The sequence below is a fragment of the Poromitra crassiceps genome, assembly GCF_964638095.1.
Source record: "Poromitra crassiceps genome assembly, chromosome: 1".
Classification (NCBI taxonomy): Eukaryota; Metazoa; Chordata; class Actinopteri; order Beryciformes; family Melamphaidae; genus Poromitra; species Poromitra crassiceps.
In genome coordinates, this window is record NC_139623.1 from 77,863,160 (window position 1) to 77,885,139 (window position 21,980).

At 44.0% G+C, this 21,980-nt stretch overlaps 2 protein-coding genes across 2 annotated transcripts in view; both read right to left on the reverse strand.

Moving 5' to 3' along the window:
• The window catches only part of alg9 (ALG9 alpha-1,2-mannosyltransferase), a 32,861-nt gene extending 18,570 nt beyond the window's left edge, over positions 1–14,291 (reverse strand). The window contains exons 1-9 of the mRNA XM_083634638.1: positions 14,145–14,291; positions 12,838–12,973; positions 12,582–12,716; positions 12,139–12,209; positions 11,851–11,939; positions 8,628–8,763; positions 8,423–8,510; positions 6,158–6,263; positions 4,483–4,605 (exon numbers count right to left, since the gene is read on the reverse strand). Of these exons, the coding sequence (XP_083490764.1) occupies positions 4,483–4,605; positions 6,158–6,263; positions 8,423–8,510; positions 8,628–8,763; positions 11,851–11,939; positions 12,139–12,209; positions 12,582–12,716; positions 12,838–12,973; positions 14,145–14,290 (1,030 nt within the window). The 5' untranslated portion in view covers position 14,291. The remainder of the gene's footprint in view (positions 1–4,482; positions 4,606–6,157; positions 6,264–8,422; positions 8,511–8,627; positions 8,764–11,850; positions 11,940–12,138; positions 12,210–12,581; positions 12,717–12,837; positions 12,974–14,144) is intronic.
• Positions 14,292–14,996: 705 nt separating this feature from the next.
• Positions 14,997–21,977, reverse strand: fdxacb1 (ferredoxin-fold anticodon binding domain containing 1). Its single transcript, XM_083639244.1, has 5 exons — positions 21,777–21,977; positions 21,531–21,687; positions 20,794–20,997; positions 19,054–19,212; positions 14,997–16,884 (listed from the first exon to the last, which is right to left on the reverse strand). The coding sequence occupies exons 1-5, from the start codon at positions 21,958–21,960 to the stop codon at positions 15,582–15,584; spliced, it is 2,007 nt and encodes a 668-aa protein (XP_083495370.1). The 5' UTR covers positions 21,961–21,977; the 3' UTR covers positions 14,997–15,581.
• Positions 21,978–21,980: the final 3 nt, after the last annotated feature.

A 21,980-nucleotide genomic window follows, 5' to 3' on the forward strand; every position in this document is an offset into this window, starting at 1 on the left:
CAACAGTCTCTCTTTTTTCTTCCCAGACGAGACATTCAAATTTTTGACGGAGACCTTCTACAGTTTCAAACCTTTATGAGGGCCTTTGAACATAACATCGAAGAAAAGACCCACAGTGCTAAAGATTGCTTATATTTTCTTGAGCAATACACAAGAGGACAGCCTAGAGAGATGATCAGAAGCTGTCAGCACATGCCTCATGATAGTGGATATGCCGAGGCCAAATCTTTGCTGCAACAACACTTTGGCAATTCATTGAAAATCGCTTCTGCCTACATGGAGAAAGTTTTCACGTGGCCAGTCATAAAATCTGAGGACGTGAAAGCCCTGCAGGCATACAGCTTCTTGTTGCGTGCATGTTGCAATGCACTGGGAGAGTTTGATTCTGCACATGATTTCGATGTTTCTGCTAACATGCAAGCTGTCATTAAAAAGTTGCCTTATAAACTCAGGGATCGATGGAGAGATGCTGCATGTGACTTACAGGAGAGGTGTCATCGCAGAGCTGCCTTTTGTGACATTGTTGAGTTTATTGAAAAGCAAGTAAAAATTGCGAGTGACCCACTGTTCGGAGATCTGCAGGATTCACCAGCAGCAACAAGAAATGATGCGAGAAATGTGAGATCTCAAGCTTATTCTAATGCAAGGGGAAGTAGCTTCGCCACCATCGTTGCTCCTGTGGATAAGAAAGTTGAATATTATGGAAAAGGGAGAGATATTGGATCAACCGTTGTAAAAGTTTGCATGTTTTGTGGAGCTGGACATACATTGGATCTGTGCCTTCTATTGGAAGGGAAGACGCACACTGACAAGATGTCCTTTTTGAAAGAAAACAGAGTGTGTTTCGGCTGTCTGTGCATTGGGCACATGAGCAAGGATTGTCGAAAACGTCTTTCATGTAAAGTATGCAATCTGAAGCACCCCACTATGTTGCACATCTACTCCAAGGAAAGGGAAACTGGCTTAATGCAAGCAAAGAACGAAATGGAGACAGCAGGTGGAAGTGCAGTCATCTCTGTACAATCCAGTGGACTTACTGGGGCCGGTGAGCGTGACTGTACACTCGCCATTTTACCAGTTCGCGTGAAGTCTAGGAAAGGGCACAAAACATTGGTCACCTACGCCTTCCTGGATCCTGGGAGCTCGGCATCGTTTTGTACAGAACAGCTAATGAACAGACTGAATCTCACAGGGAGAAGAACAGACATTCTCCTATGGACAATGGGCCAGGAGAAAGTTGTTGACAGTCACATCGTGTCAGACTTGGAGGTAGCTGGTCTGGACGCAGACTGTTTCTGTGAGCTACCAGACATGTTCACACAGAAATGCATGCCGGTTCATCAAGGCAACATTCCCAGGCAGGGAGATCTTCTAAGATGGCCACACCTTGCACGTGTGAAGTTAACCGAGATTGACTCAGGGGTGGACCTACTCATTGGAACCAATGTCCCTAAAGCCTTGGAGCCATGGGACGTTGTTCATAGTGTGGATGGTGGTCCTTATGCCGTTAAAACGATGCTGGGTTGGACTGTGAACGGCCCTCTTAGAGGAGACCGCAGCACTAGTGATTCTACTTGTGTTAAGCTTGATGTCACCGTCAACAGGATTAACATCGCAAGACTCGATGAATTATGGGAGCGGCCAGGTTTGTCTGGAGAAGATCGTCACTTCATGGCGTCTGTCACTGAGTTGGCCAAGTTGGACGACGGTCACCGCAGTGTTGGTCTACCTCTTAGACGAAGTGACGTGAAAATGCCCAACAACAAGAAGGTGGCAGAGCAGCACACTCTTCAGTCAGAACAATTGGAGGAATCGCAGAGGATGCAGGTGATGGAGCTGCAGCAGTTGACTGCTACCTACAGTATAGAGCTGGTCACTGCAAGACAGGCCAACAGTGAACTACAGAACATACTACATTTAATGAGCTCAGAGGTGCTGCAGCTGAAGAGGAACCTGACAGATGTGTCTACTGAACGAGATGGACTGAAAGAACATCTAAGCCAAATGGGACAGGCTTTTGAGACACAGTCAGCAACACTGCAGAGCCTTAGAAAGGACATTGAACTAAGAGGAGAGAAGGATCATCGTCTTTCAACCGTAAAGTGCGACAGCAGGAGTTGGAGCAGAGACAGCTGGAGGCCCAGCGGAGCCTGCAGCAGACCCAGGCCCAGCTGGAAGAGAGTGAGGTCTACCTGGAGCACCTCCGATCTCAGCTGCTCAGCCAGCTGGAAGAGGCGGAGGATCCGTGAAGATCTTCATTGAACTCTTGACCTTTTTTTGGAGACATGACATTTTTTGTGATATGGACATTTATGGACACTTGGACTAAACTAAATTTCCAATTTTTGAATGACTCGTTTAGGCTAGTTTTGGTTATGGGTCCAGAATATAACTATATATATTATAATATATATATATAATATATATAACTACTATATTTTTGACTTTTGCCTCCTACATATTATTATTATTGTGTAATTATGGCTCTAGCATAATTAGGGGCCGGAATGTAGGAGCCATATAAGCATTTAATGGCTAAAGCCATGTAAGACCATGAGTAAGTAGGTCTTTGCATATTCATGGTCTTGGGTTTGTGGGCACACTGCATTGGCACTGGGGTGGTGGGAGTGTCACTGTGGGTGTGTGCTCTGAATCTTCAAGTAATTGCACTCACCTGGTACACGGGAGTTTTGTTTGGTTATTGGGGTAGGGTGAGTCACGGGAGGATACTTTCTGTTGACCGCTTCGCTTATGGATTATACGTTTGAGTTTACTGCCTATTAATCCTCTCTCTCTATTTTTGCATGGCGATTGGAAGCAGCTGTCTATTGGATTCAGTTGTGCAGCTTTTGATATAAATAGTGTTAAAACGGAGCCTTGGAAGTGGACGTGAATCATTTGTGCGCGTCACAGACTTTCTCCTGTGCTTAGCCTGCCGTGGCTTAATGACTTTTTTTGTGATCACCATTAGCCGCAATACCATATTTATACCAGTTCCAGAGGGGCTCAATATGACAATGTGACATTCTATGAAAACGATGGCTGATGCAATAATACACCCATCTTTTCACTCCACTATATGGACCAATCGAAAACATGTTCTACTGTAATAGTTTCATAATGCTAGTATTTATAGTGATGTGTGCTCTTACTGTATATGGAGGACCAACTACAAATTGATCATTTCGAGTCCGAATCCATACCATCAGCTATGAAAAATATATATTAATTCCATCATATCAGCATTCACTCTGCTTCCTGAATGCATCTGGCTTTAGCTGATCACATAAGTATACAGGAGGGTGTCAAAACACTGGGGTGTGAGTATCTGATTATGTTATTGCCATTCACACCCCCCAATCACCATCAATGGCACAGTGATGGAAAGGGTGGACAGCTTCAAGTACCTGGGAGTCAACATCCACCAGGACCTGACATGGGCCAACCAGACCGCCACTGTTGTCAAAAAGGCCCAACAGCGACTACACGGACTCAGGCGCCTGAAGCAATTTGGGCTAAGCCCAAAAATCCTCAGGGACTTCTACAGAGGCACCATTGAAAGCCTGCTGACTGGCTGCTTCACCACCTGGTACGGGAACTGTACCACCATGGACAGCAGGGCGCTAAGAAGAGTGGGGTGCGCGGCCCAGCACGTAACAGGATGTGAGCTGCCAGAACTGCAGGAACTGTACAACCAGCGGTGCCTCAGGAGGTCCCTGAAGATCATCAAAGACACAAACCACCCCCACAACAGCCTGTTCTCCCTGTTACCCTCAGGGAGGAGATACAGGGTCCCAAAAGCACGCACAAATCGCTTGAGGGACAGTTTCTTCCCGCAGGCCACCAGACTCCTTAACATACACAAATAGTGTAGTAGCTGTACTGTACCGCACTGTAGATGCTACCATTACGTATGTCTAATGTTTAATTGTATGTTTAATTAGGTATATGCTATTTGCACCTGTGCAAACAGAATGTTAATTATGTTTAATTATGTTTAAAGTATGTCCATGCCATTTGCACCTATGTGCAGTGAATATGTCACTGTCTTTGGCTTGTCTTATCACTTTACTGCCTTATTGCTTGTTGTTTCTCTTGTTTTCCTGCACCCATATGCCCTGTTATTTTGCACTATGTTGTAACGGAGTCTACAGCACAAGAATTTCCCACGTCATACTTGTACTACGGAGTGACAATAAAAATCTTGAATCTTGACATGTGAATATAAAGCTGCATTGCTGAGTGGACTGCAGTTTTGGGCAGTGGCAACATTTAGACATGTCACTCACTCTCTCTCTCACACACACACACACACACACACACACACACACACACACACACACACACACACACACACACACACACACACACACACACACACACACACACACACACACACACACACACACACACACACACACACACACACACACACACACACACACACACACACACACACACACACACACACACCTCACTCACCATTGAACCTGTGTAATAATGTCTCCATCAGGGCAGTGAGTGGCAGGGAGAACAATGCCAGAGCAAAAACCAAGTTGAAGTTCAGGAAGCCATTTAAAAAGTAGAAATGCCAAGGCTCTGTGCCTGCAAATTCAACAACACAGAGACATGAAAAACAACAAAACAGCACAGCTGTAATATAACTGTACAAGGTATTACTTAAACAGAAAAGGATAGTCTTGTACTGGTAGATAACATAAATCTGTCATGTTCAATGCATTCCAGGAGTTATTTTGTGTTTTAAGCTTTCTTTTTGCTGTAACCACTATTTCTACTTCAGTTAGTGACTATGTTTCCCAGAATGACTTTATTAATTTTTTTTAAACAGTTGGCTCAAAAACTGTACTACAATCTGAAAAAAAGAGAAGAATCCTAGAAAGCCTTAGCTGACATATATTTTTGTCCATCAGCTACTAGTCTCTTAGAACAGACGAGTTGGCTTCCGCAATTTTCAAATGCTTCCGCCATACCGTCTGTACTTCGTGGGGGAGAATCATGCACCAACCGGAATGGGAAGTAGAAAGGCGGGTTTTCCGCTCATTAGTCCAATCAGAATCGCAGAAAGGCGGGTCTTCCGCTCATTAGTCCAATCAGAATCCAAAATGCCGCATTTTTCGTGGACACGTGTCGTGATTGGTCGGATTCCGTCGAACTTCTTTCCTGTCTGAAGGTTTTTTTCCTAACTTCCTTGTGCATGTTCTGGGGGTGTAACGTACAGACTGTGTATAGCTGCATTCACCGGATGTAGATGAGACAGTCTGTTTTAAGAGACTAATCAGCTACTGAATAGAGGAACTGACAATGTGTGGGGTGGGTGTGTGAGTGTGTGTGCATGTGTCTTGTTTAGGTGTGTGTGTGTGTGTGTGTGTGTGTGTGTGTGTGTGTGTGTGTGTGTGTGTGTGTGTGTGTGTGTGTGTGTGTGTGTGTGTGTGCGCCATGTGTGTGTGTGTGTGCGCGCCGTGTGTGTGTAACAGATGTATATTTGTTTTATGTTTTATATTTTGTGTAACCTAACAGCTGTATTCTATAGTCTGTATTCTGTACCCTGTTTTTATATTTGCCTTATAACATTTAGGGACAAACATTGCAAACTAGCTTAGGCTATAAATGTCAGGATATATAACAAAGAATGTTTCCTGTGAATGCTCTATGTTTATGTATCTGTCCCTATAGAAATACTGTAAACTTTTCAATGTCTTATGTCTGCTCCCAAGGCTTCATCTGAGATTTATTCTAACCAGAATAGTATGAACACTACCACCAGAACAGTGTTATTCTGGGATTGTGACTATCTTAATGCCAACATATAAGAAAGTGAAACATGAATGGTGTGTATTCTTAAAGGGATACACCACTTTTTTTGAAGTTTAGCTCATTTCCCACAATATATTTCATCGTGAGGTGACTCCCCGAAGCACAACATGTATTTTAGCGCCGTGAGATGTGTGTTTTAGCGGATTTTTAACAGCGATACCATTGGCCTCCATTCTAAGACGAAAATTACTAACTTGGAGATGTAGCTCACTGAATAGTGCATGGACAATGCCGGTAAAGGCAGGGGGTTTATTGGCGATGTGGGGGGATGTGGGAAATGAGCTAAACTTCAAAAAAAGTGGCGTATCCCTTTAAGGGTTACCATAGAGATCTGGGCCATGTGGTGTGAAGACATTGTACAGAAGGATATTGAGTGGAGCAATGACCAGTTTGCCATAAAAGAAAGAGTCCACCAACACCAAGGGTACCTGGGGAAAACGGGAAAAACACAGGGTTGGGCATATTGATAGTATTCTGTTAGATCATCACACGGCCATCTTGGTATGAAAATAACAGGTGATTATAATAAATTAACAGGCGATTCCAATCTAATGACAAGTCATATTGGTAGGAAATGCATGTGACATCATGAGAATAATATGGATAGGGTATAGACCCCATTTCTTGTTAGCAGTTTAGTTAGTGATACACATCATCTGAAAGCTGGGAACCTGAAGATTAATTTGAGATGCAGCTCAGCACTGTGTCAAGTTTTTCTAGTCCTCACTAGTCCTTGCAGCATGTCTTCTAGTTTCGTATGATACCAGTATCTTCACTCTACACGAGTGAAAATGTTTTCTTATCGTGCTGTTAAACTGTGGAATGGTTTACCTGAGCCCATTAGGAACTTACCAAAACCATTATTTAAACAAAACATAAAAGGCATTTTCAAAGAACACTGGAAGTAAATCTCTGGATCTCTGATATGCTCAGTTTGATGATGTACACTGTAACTTTTAAATGTGGGTATAGGTAATTCTATGTTCTAGGTATTTGTTTTTGTATATTAGGATTAGGACATTTTGTTGTAATTTTTGAAATATTTTGTATTTGCATTGAGTGTACTGTTATGTAGCTTTAAACTTCAGATTTTTGTATTGTATTATTGTATTATGTTTTCTGTTAATTGTATTACATGTTATGCTATGGACTCTTGGAAGAATAGTCAAATTGGGCTAAAAGAGGTCCAAATAAACAAACAAACAAAACATGTAGCTTTAGAAATGAGTCCGCCACAGCCTCTGAAAGACAGTCATGTCGGCCGCGCAGACGCCAGCGCCCTCAAGATTTGGGGGTGACACCTGGGGTGGCCAATCAGATTTCAGGGGGGGCCACCCCCTAGTAACGCCACTGTATCTAGTTAACACTGTTTTGTCGGTCATCTTGCTTAGATACAACGGTCATGTTATCATGCTTGTCGAGCTTGGCTAAACTACTGGCAAGTTCACATTATATGGTAACGTAACGGTAGTGAACTGCTACATGGACGATGGCCCCATTTGGAAACACAAGATTTATATTGCATCATCCTTCCTTGTGTTTTAGCAGTGGGCTGATTGTTGTTAGTAAAAAAAAATAGTTTTGCAAGATGAAAGTAAGGGAAGGACTAGGGCTGCTCGATAAATCGATTTTGAATCGTAATCGAATTAACTACCGTAGTTAGGACGATGTTAAAAAAATGAAAATCGTAAAATAGATTTTTTTAACTAGGGTAATTACGTTACGGCGGGGCGGCTCTCTGTCACAGCACGCGTACATGGGCGGGCTGTGCAAGATAACGATTACCACAACACACACACGCGCGCACGAACAAAGACGTTATCACTGGACGCTGAAATGTTGCCTTTAGTTCACATAACACGAGTAACGTTAGGACTCACCTCCAAAAGCGCAAATCCACCAGTGTCAAGTGACTGCAGGTTAGCAAGCAACAGCCAGGAAGTTAGGCATAGCAAGTTAGCCTAAAACAGGAAGTTGGGTTGTTCTGCCTTCAGAGTAAAAGCGTAATTTGTCACTTATGAAAAAAAGAGGAAAAAAAGAGCTCTGCAAGGCAACAAATGTTTAGAGAAGTACAATAGTATAAAAAAATCGAAATCGAAATCGAGTTTTGAGAGACAAAATCGTCAATTTTATTTTTAGGCAAAATCGAACAGCCCTAGGAAGGACATTACATTATGTGCTTATTCTCTCAAGATCGTACCCACAGAATCTGCAGGCGAACTGCCAATGATCACTTACAGTCTGGTCTATTAGTACTAATGAAATTAGGCATTTGTAAGACTTGTAAGGTTGTTGTGCATGAGGGACTGAAGCAGTATAATACAGAAATTAATGATATTAACTAAGCAAGGTGTCATTTTGGGAAGCAAGGTGAAGCTTAAACGTAAAATGATACTAAAACAGTGAGCATAAGGAACATAAATCAACATACTAATATAATTTCTTTGTAGGGCATATATGATTTAAAAAAAAATTATTTTGACTATTTTGATTGTATTCCTGCTTTGGCAGTTGAAGCTCCCAACCATTTGAATTTTTCAATTAATAAATAACAAATGAATATTTATATGCATTTGAGTATTCTCACCAGTAGCAGCAGCAGAGCAACAGCTGACCAGGTGATCAAGCTTTTCCACTGTCTCTTTAACACCAGCAAGTCGAAAGCAATCGGAATCCTATAAACATCAAGGCACAGGAAATAGCAGTAATAAGTTGAACTCGTTTTTGACTCGGTTGTTTGGCAATGTTTATGTTATAGCCACCAAAAAGACATTTGATCTTAAAGATCCTACCCAATCAGAGCAGAGAACGGCCATCCAACAATGGCACCGGCAGCAACGCCCATAATGGCCAATGGCGGCGACTCCTGGAACCAGCCGGTCATGGCAACAAGTGTGGTATACATACAGAACGTGGAGGGCAGGAATGCTGGAGGAGAGAGGAAGGAGGAGGATGGATTAACCATAAATAAGAATCTCTCGCAGAAACATGCTATGATCTCAACATGTCGTGTCTTTATGTCGTACACTAGAGCCTTGTCTCACGTAGGAATGGAACTCAGCTGCATATGAACTCAGTCCTACAGTATTTGTGTTCACAATAGAGAGCCGCAGGCATGACGTATTTTTGTAGTCAGAACGCGGAAGTCCCGGACTTCCTGGTTCTTCACTGTTTCTGCCTATGGGATTTCTGAATGGGCTTTTGCCGCGATGCTTCAAATAAGGTCTCTGGGCAACGCAAGCTTAATCAAACGCGAACCAGAGTTCAGTCGGATAATGTTCACACATGAGGACCACTTTCATGAGTTTTGAAGCGTAAATGCGAGCCCTAGAAGTAAGAAGCTCGTGCTAAGCTAATCCAGAACTACACACTGTCGCATAGGCTTCCCCGTCACGTCAGCACTCAACCTGGACTGTTGTTGATGTGTGCGCTGCTGTGCACTGATTACCCCGGGCTGAACCAGGTGAGGGAAAGAGAATTTCCGTGTTCGTCCTTTGAAGTGATGACGTTATTGACGTATATATCCCCGTCGACTCAACAGTGTAGTCTAATTTAGCCGTTTGCTAGCTAGCCGCCCTTTTAACGGCACGTAAAAGCTTCAAAACTCATAAAAGTGGTCCTCGTGTGTGAAGATGATATTACTAAACACTGGTTCCCTTATTAGAAGCATCGCGCCAAAAACCCATTCAAAAATCCCATAGGCGAAAACAGTGAAGAACCAGGAGTGTTAGCATCGATGATTTCCGGACTCGTTCCTGCGGCTCTCTATATAAGTAGAATTACGGCAGAACTCAGCTCTCTTTTCAATGGAAATCAATTGGACCACAAAACGGACGGTTATGTGGTCTGAGTTTGGTACGTTTAGAGAGTCTGTGTTCATTTGGTGTGCTCGCATATACACAAACAATTGTTGAGTCATTGGACTGAGTCCACTTGAGAGGCTGAACCGGACCAATGTGCTGATTCAGCGGGGTGAGACTGAGAAGTTCAGTGGTAAATAAGGCTCAATTGAAGTAATGCACTGTTCACATTTCCAACGTAAATTCATATTTATCATCCACAGAACACTTCACCACTCATGTACATATTGTATATATTGACTCGATTTGATTCGATTTGATTGCACTTGCAACTTTGCGATTGTCTTTAGTTATCTTCCTACTTCTTATCTCTGTATATTGATGTGACCGCTACGCTGCATACAGACACTAAGACAAATTCCTTGTATGTAACTTGCATACTATGGCAATAAAAGTGATTCTGATTCTGATTCTGATGGGGCATTTGGTATGGGTCAAATTCATGGATATATGTGTAGAAACCACCTAGGTTCCAGTGTTGTGGGGGGGGGGTCTCGGAATCATTTGAGGCAGTCGAATTTTAATGGCTGATGAAGTTCACTGCAGTTGACATTTCCAATTTTGATGGACTGGGTGATATTTTAACATACCTCATTACCTTGCTCTGTCAATCCATGCCATCAGTCAACACAAAGCTCCCATTTAGATACAGAGGATTATGAGGTCATTTCATTTACACCTGGCACTAACATGCGTTTTCTATGATCAGATTGCAATCGGATAGTGCTTGAGCACATTAGCCTGATTTCATTTACACCTGGTGTTAGCATGCATTTTGGGTGATCAGATTGCAATCTGATCACACAAAATGGCTGTCCTCTCAATCGGCATAGAGTTGTTGTATGCGGATTGAGAGGACACATTGCATTTACACTTGTTTTCAATGTGGTCACAATGCATCCCTGACCACCTCCGGAGGTGGTTTGGCCGATCAGATTGCAATCCATCTTAAAATGTGTCTTGGGGGCATTTACACATGTACTTTCAAGTGGTCAAGCACTATCCGATTGCAATCTGATCACAGAAAATGCATGGGGCATTCCTTTATAACTGGGAAATGGGATTCTGACGGTTTAAAGGTCATGAGCTCGAAAAGTGACGTCACCAGTGCTTGTATTTTCTCTCCCAAACTCGTACGAGCGTCAGCAGCCCCGACCTAAAAAAAATCCAAGATGGCTGCTCCGTGCAACAACAGTAGCCCTAACTTCTATCTGTGTGGACATGTTGCTGCAGTGTTTGTATGCGCAAAATACTGTGAAATGCCTTGTTATCAACTGTTATTGCTAACGATGGCTAGCCTGGCTAGAGCTAGGCTAGAGCTAACCCTGGCTGGTTTCCCGACTGTATAAATGGAACATCGACAACTGTGACGTCACTCAACCGTGAAATCCTTTGCTCCCAGTTTTAAAGGAACGGGCCATTAGTGCCAGTGTAATGGCGCATTCCTTTATCACAAAATAAGTGGGATGTGGAGGCTAAATGACATCACATCCGTTTTGTTAGCATTCCATTTGCAGAAAACTTGAGCTGGGAAGTTCACTGTTCATTGGTCAGATCCAGTCGCTAGCCAGGCTAGCCATTGTTAGCAATAACAGTTGATAACATGGCATTTCGCAGCATTTTGCGCATACAAACACTGCAGCCTCATGTCCACACAGATAGAGGTTATGAAGTGCTGTGTGTACAGCTGATTTCATGAAACACAAACAAAACAGAAGTGCTAAACAACATTACTACGATTATAACTACTGTTGTTGCGCGGCGCAGCCATCTTGGATTTTTTTAGGTCGGGGCTGCTGAGGCTCCTACGAGTTTGGAATGGGAAATACCAGTTCTGGTGACGTCACCTCCCAGCTCATGAACTTTGAAGTCGTAAGATTACCAGTTCCCAGTTATAAAGGAATGCACGATAAATGGCCTCTTAGTGCCAGGTGTGTAAAATGGCCTCATTGTCAGTTATTTGATGTATTGCAATTGCTCAAGTGATCAGAGCCTATAGGTGTCAGAGAGGGCTGAGAGGGAGGCTGTGTGACAGGTAGATGATATCCAAGTCATATAACAAAAGGAACTCAACATAATAAAAGAGTGACAGGATGGAAAAGAGAGATGACACACAGACCAAAATGGATAACCAACTTAATAAAAACTGACCAACCTGCAGACGAGCAGAACATTCCAGTGCTCAAGACCATGAACGCCAACATCAGCCGGCCCACATGCAGACCAAACTTCTTACACACTGCCCTGCGTCACACAAAACAAACTTCTTACACACTGCCCTGCGTCACACAAAACAAACTTCTTACACACTGCCCTGCGTCACACAAAACAAACACCCCAGGCAGTTAAATCCCAGAACATAGCAATCATCAGACCAAATACATACACCTGACCACACCATTGATATGAATGAATTGGCACTGAAGAGGACGGTCCGACTCACTTGTAGAAATAGAGTTCACAGATGCAGCAGAAGAAAGCGAGAACACATCGTACAAAGTAGAACACCAACACCTGCAACACAATCCAGGGGTTAAAGCCACACAAGATGTGTGAGCCTGAAAAGTTGTCCAGGAGGAAATGTGTACAATTACTTTCAAACTGCTCTATGCCTGAAATCAGGCACGGTGCCTGAGAACATTAAGCCCTGATAATCACAACAGAATCCTTAACGGGCCAGTTCAATGTCAATGTTGCACACAGGTGATTGTGCGTATTCATGTGTGACAGGTGTGAGTGCTGTGTGTCAGGTGTGAGTGCTGTGTGTCAGGTGTGAGTGCTGTGTGTCAGGTGTGAGTGCTGTGTGACAGGTGTGAGTGCTGTGTGACAGGTGTGAGTGCTGTGTGACAGGTGTGAGTGCTGTGTGACAGGTGTAAGTGCCGTTACCTTGTTGGTCTGTAGTACATGGGCATGCAAGCAAGCGGGCAGAGCATGTAACCATAGGTAAGCGTACGATCTGATGGCGTATAATGGAGAATATTCCCACGTTTGCAACCCTGTGCCATACAGGAGGTAGTGCATCTGTCAAAAAAGGACATGACATCAGACATAATGAATAGAGAAATAAGGAAAACAAACAAATGGGAGGCATACTAACTACTACTTGTGAGGATTTTCGATAGAGAACTAAGTAACTACTTACAGGCTCCCAGTAGTTGAAGGTCTCATCGCAGTCTGAGATGTTGCTTAGCAATGCGGCGCAGAAACGTGCGGACAGGAGGCATTTAAACGCTGTGGAACCTTCTGGGGCCCATACCTGCCCTCCTCGACTTACTGACCTATTCATAAAACAACACACACACAAATAATATACACTTGCCAAGAGAGAGAGAAAGCGAGAGGGGTAAAAAAAACTATTGGAGAGTTTGGAAAAACATGATGCATGCATGACCCATCAATGATATACCCGTTTATATTGATGTATCAAACAGGTATTCTGTATTCTTCAAATCTCAAGTACATTGTGCAAAAAAATTCAGTTTTGCAAGCTTTGTAGCATAGGTTGAGGCCACGTCTCGTCATAGACGCCGGTTTTAAGCTGGCTCTCAGCCTGGGGGCGTGGTCAGGGTGGGGTAAAAACCCCCGTTCTATCCGTTCAGCAGTTAGAATTTAGCTGTGATAGCCCAGCCCAGGCAGACACGATCGGGGATTTAACCACCGCAGTAAACGCACATCTGAGCAGACGTCTTGTGTTCTGCTCTAGAACCCCCAAACCTGTAGTTGAGAGCCGCAGCACCGTCTTTTGACGAGTCAGCCCATGAGATATATGGGCGGTTTTACCCCACTCGCGCGCCAGCCGTTTAACATTTTGTGGGCGTTCCCAGACATGCGGACTGTCTCTATAATAATTGTGTTTATAAAGACTCACACATTTTTGTCACTTTGTTGCTGGCTGCTGCTGGGAGCTTTTACCCCCCATGATGTTTGCTCATGTAGCCTACTCATGATTAGTGAACTCAGACGCTGCGAGATTTAAGTAGAGGTTTCTACTGTGCGTTTTGTTTTGACACGTCATCAACAACCTGGCAACAATGGATAGTGTATTTTTAAGACCAGCATCATTAGAATACTAGAATACCAAAACGCCAATAAAAAATAAAAACGTCTTTGCTATGCTGACTGAGTTTTTGACCCACTTTCCTCGGGTCATGACAGGTGAACTGAAGTGGATCTTAATCTGGCAGTTGACAGCTAAGCGTTAGGGAAGAATGAATGAATCGAGTTGAGTTGAACTGCCATAACAAGTCAACTAGGCGCACATTTCAAACTAGCGTAAACGTATGGTCGTGGTGCTGCCATGAACGTAGTAACCTGCTCTACACTAGCTATACATGCGTGTTAGAGGTAGCTATACTAACATAGCTAGCTTCCCCGGTATGGCTGTCAGTTCAGATGGGGGATGGAGGTTGCAGCACCGGGGAGTGTGCTAACGACTTTAACGCTACTCACTCTTGCCGGCTGGCCTCTGGACTTTTGCTGTCATCGCCGCCTTTGTCCTCTTTCGCTGGTCGAGCTTCGGCGGGGATTTGGTTCACGTTATTTGCATCTTGTCTGCTGCCTCGCCTGGTCCGCTGTCGGAGTCCCTTGGCCGCCATGTTTACCATTAGCTGCTCCGACCAACCATGGATGTATTTGGGGCTCCGACTCCCTCCGAGTCGGACTTCGTTCTTTTCCGCCGTTGTCCGTGGTGTCGCTGACAAGCTCCGACCGCAGCATGGCGCTAAAACTCACCCCGGAATAAAAACTGGTCTGGCTGGTCCCAGCTTCACAAATTGACACAATTGCTAAACTCGCCCGCCCTGCAGCTCACATGCGCAACGCACAATTGTCTTTCGCATCACTGATGACATCACAATTGCTCGAGTGAACATCACTGAGACATCATGGAATGCTCGAGTGACATCACTCAGAACACAATTGCTCAACTTCGCATGTCATAGACATTGTGACATCATTACTGATCAAAATCATCACAAATCTCACAATGTGGGGCAAAAAAAGTTCGCGCAAAAATTGCAGAGAAACAGACAGAACCCACTTACTCCCTTTTGTATATGATATATTATTTACCTACATATATAATAGGTTAGACGTGACAAAACAGTGACTTGACTACAACACTAAGCGAATACATACAAGTCTACAACTCAGCTGAGGTTTTAAATCAAATTATTTTGAAAATCAAAATACCAGACGACAGGTTGATCCTGATGGGTTCTTCTTTAATCAAAATAGCAGTCTGTCTTCAGTTTGATTCAAGCAATCAATCAAGACTTTATTTCAGACTCGAGCCATAATCTTAAGTGTGCTACCACTGTCATGTGATGTGGCAACTTGCATGATGTAAATTGTTAGTACCATCAATAAATCATAAAATGATTTATGACGAGGTTTGAGGTCTGTCAGTACACGGTTTACTGTAAATGGCAGAAAGCAGAACTATATGGTACAATAAGTGCATACTGACCTTTGTGTATGTGATGTAAAATGCAACATTTATGCAAAATGTGCCATAATACATAAACCTGGACAATGGCACCATGGTACTGTGACAGTGTGCTCCGGTAGTACTAGTAGTAATATGTACAGTACTACAGATTACCATCATTTCCTGTGCTTTTCTATGCAAATTTTTTGGTTAAATCACAGATTATATCATGATAATAAATATACACACAAATACAGAATTCCAATCACTTTTAAAAGACAACTAAATAATGCCTCAACTATGGTAGGATTTTTCATTCAAATCAAACGCTGTCTAACTACAGTTTTGCAGATTATAGCTCACTGTTACAATCAGATTGGTTCAGATTCTGTTTCCGAGGAAACGAGAGGTGAAATGCCTTTTATTCCCCGACCCTTTCACACAGATGCAAGTGAAAGCTACCTGATGGTGACCTGCAAACGAGAGGACAGCAAGGCTTCCAAGTGCCTGTGCAGTCGGAGGGCTAGTGTGTGTGACAGTGCGTGTGTGTGTGAATGGTAGATCAGTCTGTAGCAGTAACTGGTCCGACTCAGGTCCGGGTGTGAGAAGAACGTGTCGATGAGTTGAACCTGCTCCACGGTGCCGAGGCTGGCCTCTCTGACCGCAGCGCTGAAATCCCTCTCCTCCCAGGAGCCCGGCCCGGTCCAAAAGCTGATGTCGAAGCTGAGGCGTTCGGGGTACAGGGAAAACAGGTGGAAAGGTTTCCCCGGCGGGGGGGACGGGCAGAGTGCAAAGTGTTTGGAGAAGCGCGGGTCATGTGACCACAGCAGCCGCCAGTCGGGGAGCGAGAACAGAAGGGTGGCGAGGAGGTCCAAATGAAGGGAGACTGTGACGGTAACTTGGCCGATGCCCTCGCCGTCGCCATCATCACTGGCCCACGCCTCACCAACCAACCCCATTGGCTGTGCCATCAGACACAGGCTTCCCTGTTCTGTAACCAGGGAGACCCCGTGTGGAGCAAGCAGGGTTTCCAGGCTTTGGCCAAGCGATTTGATTGGCTCACATACTGCGGGACACGCGCCTCTGAGGAGAAGCTGGTGAAAGGCAGGCGGAGCCCACGGGCTGATGGGCACGTTCCTGAACACCAGGCCGCTGATGCCAAATAGCAGCCTGGTAAAACCATTAAGGTCCTCTTTCTCATTCCCTTCAACTTCGGCACTTTTGTCATTCCCCGCTTTCTCCGCATCGTTCCCCGCGTTGCTCGTCAACTCTCGCCGTTCTTCTTCTTTCTCTGGTCTATGAGGTAGAAGCTCTTCCATCTGAGGAAGTAGTGATGGACGCAGCACAAAAAGAGCGCTTTCCCCCTCTGCGTCGACATCGACGGAGCATGCGGAGCTCGAGCCTTCTGCTCCTTTGCTCCTGGCCCTATCCACTTTCTCTGAGGTAACCCACGATGTGCCCGAAAGAGTGTCTGTATGTTTCTGACTGTGCACGGGCGGTGACTGATCTTTTTGTTTGTCTGTATTTGGGTGTAGAACTGTCAAGGTATGAACATCAGAGTGGAGGCTCTTGTGAAGCAGGTGTATCCAGTAGCAGTGTGTGTTCTCTTTCTCACGGCGGCTCTTCTGCAGTTGTTTAAAGGTGAGGAGGAGGGGAAGGGTCTCCGTCGTCATGGAGACGGACCATTTCTCTGCCAGTCCTTTGAGTAGGAAGTCCTGCACCAACCTGACGGGGTGGACAGAGTCCGGAGAGAGAAATTCCCTGAGGACAGAAGAGAAAAGACAGCAAGCGCAGTGATATGAGAGCTAGTTTAGCACAGTGATATGACTCATGAGAGCTAGTTTAGCACAGTGATATGACTCATGAGAGCTAGTTTAGCACAGTGATATGACTCATGAGAGCTAGTTTAGCACAGTGATATGACTCATGAGAGCTAGTTTAGCACAGTGATATGAGAGCTAGTTTAGCACAGTGATATGACTCATGAGAGCTAGTTTAGCACAGTGATATGACTCATGAGATCTAGTTTAGCACAGTGATATGACTCATGAGAGCTAGTTTAGCACAGTGATATGACTCATGAGAGCTAGTTTAGCACAGTGATATGACTCATAAGAGCTAGTTTAGCACAGTGATATGAGAGCTAGTTTAGCACAGTGATATGACTCATAAGAGCTAGTTTAGCACAGTGATATGAGATCTAGTTTAGCACAGTGATATGAGAGCTAGTTTAGCACAGTGATATGACTCATAAGAGCTAGTTTAGCACAGTGATATGACTCATAAGAGCTAGTTTAGCACAGTGATATGACTCATAAGAGCTAGTTTAGCACAGTGATATGACTCATGAGATCTAGTTTAGCACAGTGATATGACTCATAAGAGCTAGTTTAGCACAGTGATATGACTCATAAGAGCTAGTTTAGCACAGTGATATGAGAGCTAGTTTAGCACAGTGATATGACTCATGAGAGCTAGTTTAGCACAGTGATATGAGAGCTAGTTTAGCACAGTGATATGAGAGCTAGTTTAGCACAGTGATATGACTCATGAGAGCTAGTTTAGCACAGTGATATGACTCATGAGAGCTAGTTTAGCACAGTGATATGACTCATAAGAGCTAGTTTAGCACAGTGATATGAGAGCTAGTTTAGCACAGTGATATGAGAGCTACCGTAGTTTAGCACAGTGATATGAGAGCTAGTTTGCCACGCTGGCTACCACAGGAATGAGTCCTTTCATTCACACAGACAACCTACGCCTTGCCTTGCCTCAACCCACGCCTACGCCGAGCTGGGCGTGAACCTGTTACACGCTTTTGCGATCACACCGCACGCCTTTTGCACGCCGAACCTGGAGCCGAGTCACAAGCGCCTCTCCTCTCTCCCGACTGTATTTTTTCACGTGTTGTCCAGAATTGTCATGGGTAGCCTCTAGGTAAAATAAATCTGATATATTTAATGTTCTATTGATGCTGGATATGTATAACCAGGTCTGACTATAGTCGGACATTTTAGAGAGGTGATCTTGCAAGAATATGTGCTGGCACAACAACATTGTCCATCTTGCTTCTTCGGTCGCTATTCTCTCTCATGAAGATTTGTTTGCCGACAGGGAGAAAGCCCCACGTGATAGCCACCCGTCAATCTCTCTCTCGCTCTCTCTCTCTGCTCAATACTGTTGTAGAAACTCCATTTTATTTTGAAATTCAGTTGACTTTGCCAGTTCCCACGGATATTGTCGCGTTTTTCTTTCATGGCTTGACAGAAAAGCCTGCCTGCACGCGCCTTGTCGGCGTGAAAATAGAACTCTCGCCTATTCGATAAAATCGGCAAGGCACAGGCAAGGCGTGGGTACACGCAGGGTTCACGCTCAGGCGCACGGTGTACACAGCCTCGTTGACTAAAACGGACGCCTATTTAAAAGCGTGGGTAAAGGCAAGGCATAGGCAAGGCTTGGGTCGTCGGTGTGAAACCAGCCTAAGACCTGCCTGAGATCCAGATGTTGGCACTTCCTGGTTCCCACGTCTTAAAGTCAATGGGATTTTTGCATGAATGAATGTCGAACGTCTGAATGTCTGGAATAAGGTCTGTGGTTAACAAAAGTTTATGAAACAGCAAGATAATCTTCACAAATGAGGACCACTTTTATTTCAATCTTTATATCAATTTTTGAAGTGGAAATGTGATTGTTAAAAATCGTGATTTTCACAAAATGCTTCAACAAATATAAAAATGATCCTCATTTGTGAAGATGGTCTTGCTGAAGACACATTTTCCCTTTGATCAACTTTTGTTAACCACGTTATTACAGACATTTAACCAAAATCCCCATACCAAAAATCCCATTGACTTTGAGACAAAAAGACAAATCCCTGCGGTGCTGTATTGTATTCCCACATGGTGAAAGGCTCTGCTTCTTAGTGTGTACCTGAATATGTAATCGCTGAGCTCAGCAGGTACATGATACTCGACTCTCTCCCCTTCAACCGCTTCATCCACGCTGAGCCTCTGAGCAGTGCTGTAGGGGAGGCTGCGTGTAAACACATGGAGCAAAGCCTTCTCCAGATGAAAGCCCTTATCCTGGCTCCTGAGGAACAACAAAACCATCGTCAGGCAGTCTCCTAATCCAGTGTTTCCCAACTGTTTTTGTCTCATGTACCCCTTGAGCTGGTTTTGTCATAGTCTCGCAGTAGCCAGCCGTAGATGCCTCTCTACCTCCGGCGCTGGAAGCTTGCTGATGTTAAGAGGTTGGGTCTGACCCATACGTGAGACTAAATCCATACAACATATATTTGTCACTGAACTGCCAGTGTTTTGGGCTTGGCCTCCTCTTTTTTTCCTTTTGTCACCAGTGCTCCCCTAAACCTGAATCTGGGGCGACAGCAACTAGACATTTGAGTAATTTATCCATGATTGCAAGCTACAGTCGTCGGTTTGCGCACAGTTTTCACATGCGTCAACATGACCTTGTTACAAAGTTGTACAAAAGGCCGTCTATCAGCGCCGTTTGCTGAGGACACAGAACAGGTACGCGCTGGGGATTGGAACGGACTCATGCTGTAGTGGGCACGTGCTGGAAAGGTGAAGTGCGAGCGGACAGAGAGAAGAAAGCGAGTGAGGAGCATGGTTCATGTCCACGGTTCAGAGAGTGATCTCAGTTATTATTGTATGCGTGCGTCCCTGAGACCTGTAAGTCATGTCACTGTTTAAGTTAGTTAATTTCAGTTATTGTAATGCATAAGTTATATTCATGTTGGAGATTTAGTTACTTTATAAGGATGCGTGATGGATTCCGCTCCTAGTACACGTGGCTGTTAATTGAATGATTGATTGAATGCCATACTCCGTGCCTGTGTCGGGTGCATTGTGGAGACTATGCTATGACTAAGATTATATTAGAAATAGATGTTTGCCCTGCATTAGTATTGTATAATTCATAGTGGTTTGTGGTTTGGTGCACATTTAAGTAGTTAGATTGCATCAAGCTTATGCAAGTCATAATTGTAATTATTAGTGATGGTTATTTTCCATAATATATGTGTACATGTATGTTGATATGGAGGCTAATATGCTGGCTATGTATGTAGTGTACATACAATAGTTTATGTCAGTATATAGTGTATATACTGTATGTATGCATATATACAGTATATGTATAAATGATGCTATAGGCATTGTGTTTGGTTTAGTTATTACTGTAATTATAATACTATATACGTATATTTTATTTCTTTGCAGAACCACATACACATGTAAAGCACGCCCATGTCTGACCATTGCTCAGTCAAGTAAAAGTCTTGAAAGAAGAGAAATTGTCTGCTTCCGTGTTTTAACAGACACACCTGGAGCGAAGTTTAAATCCAATCAGAACCAGCAAGTTATAGCATCATACAGTCCTTTATTATAGCCTCACCAACAAAAGTAGTGTAAGAGTTGATACCTGCCGGGAGGGATCTAGTTGTGGCATGGTATGTGCATACCATTATTTTTTTACCAATGGGCTTATGAAATGACTTGGGATATACAGTATACTGTATATATATATAAAAACGGGTACTTGTACACCTGGTTCGGAATCACTGTCCTAATCCATATCAAGAACACACACAAACAGTCAAATCCTTGCTGTCTCTCTCTATGCGCTTTAACACTCACCTTTGTGCCTTACCTGTATCCAGTACACTTGTAGCTCTCGTATTTCTCACTCTCAAAAGGGTGGACCTCACTTAGGACCAGGTGCGCCTCTGCTGCCATCGCAACAACCTGCCAGCTGTTGTGCCACTCTCTCTTCGGTTGGTCCGCCGGTGTCCCACCCTGTCCGTTGCACAGGGCGACATGGACCTCCCCGTCTTCAGCCAGCACCTGAACACAACTTGGATACACAGCACAAACCACCACAAGTCTTCAGTGTATTTGTGGAAAACAATAAAGCAATAATTATGAGAACACTCCAATTGAACATATAGGAAGTACTGGAGGATCGTTTTGGTCTAAGGCATTTGTATAATTTTTCTGTGTCTATGTCTTTTGTTGTCAGAGTATAAAGTAATTTGTTGTATGTTTTTTTTGCGTCAGTTTCAAAAAGCAATTTTGGACATGAATAGATATATGGTAGTTAGAAATGTAAAAATGTGCACACCGATTTATCATGTTGATGCTTTATTGGATAATAGAATAATACATAATGCAGAGAAAAAAAAGATGCTAGACACAGAAGGTCTGACAGCAGCAAAGGCTGTGAAACTCATTCTGTGGTGACAATGTGGTGTGACTTTGCCAACAGAAAACACCAGGATGCCACTATTTCCTAGATCTTTCGACAGCATTTTCTGCTTGTTTGGCTTCTGAACACAGCTTGTCTGCGTGATCGCAGTCTCCGCTTGCTTTATACATACGATGACCTACCTGAGGAAGAAGTTCTTGAGAAGTTCTCTGTTCTTCTTAACACCACTCTTGAGACCGCAGTGAGGAAAGTTAAAGACCACACGGTCAAATAGACGATCCTGCAGAGAGGCGCATTCTCCAAGCTTTGTAGAGTCCACCTCGAAGAGCACCTCTCCACCTGATGACCATACAAGACACATCCTAAGTGTAAATCTCGCAAAGTGGAACCAACTACACACACACACACACGCACGCACACACACACACCTGAGTCCCTGATGAGCTGTATGTTGCTGGCTGCACTGTCATGCAGCAGTACCTGCTCCTGCCTCTGGAGGCAGGTGGCCGTGATGTTGCTCTCCGACCCTGAGGAAAACTGGCTCTGGCTCAGAGTCGCAGAAAATGAGAAGTTCCCTTCTCCCACAAACAGTACGGTCCGAGGAGTAGACATGTCCAGTGGAGTCTCTCGTC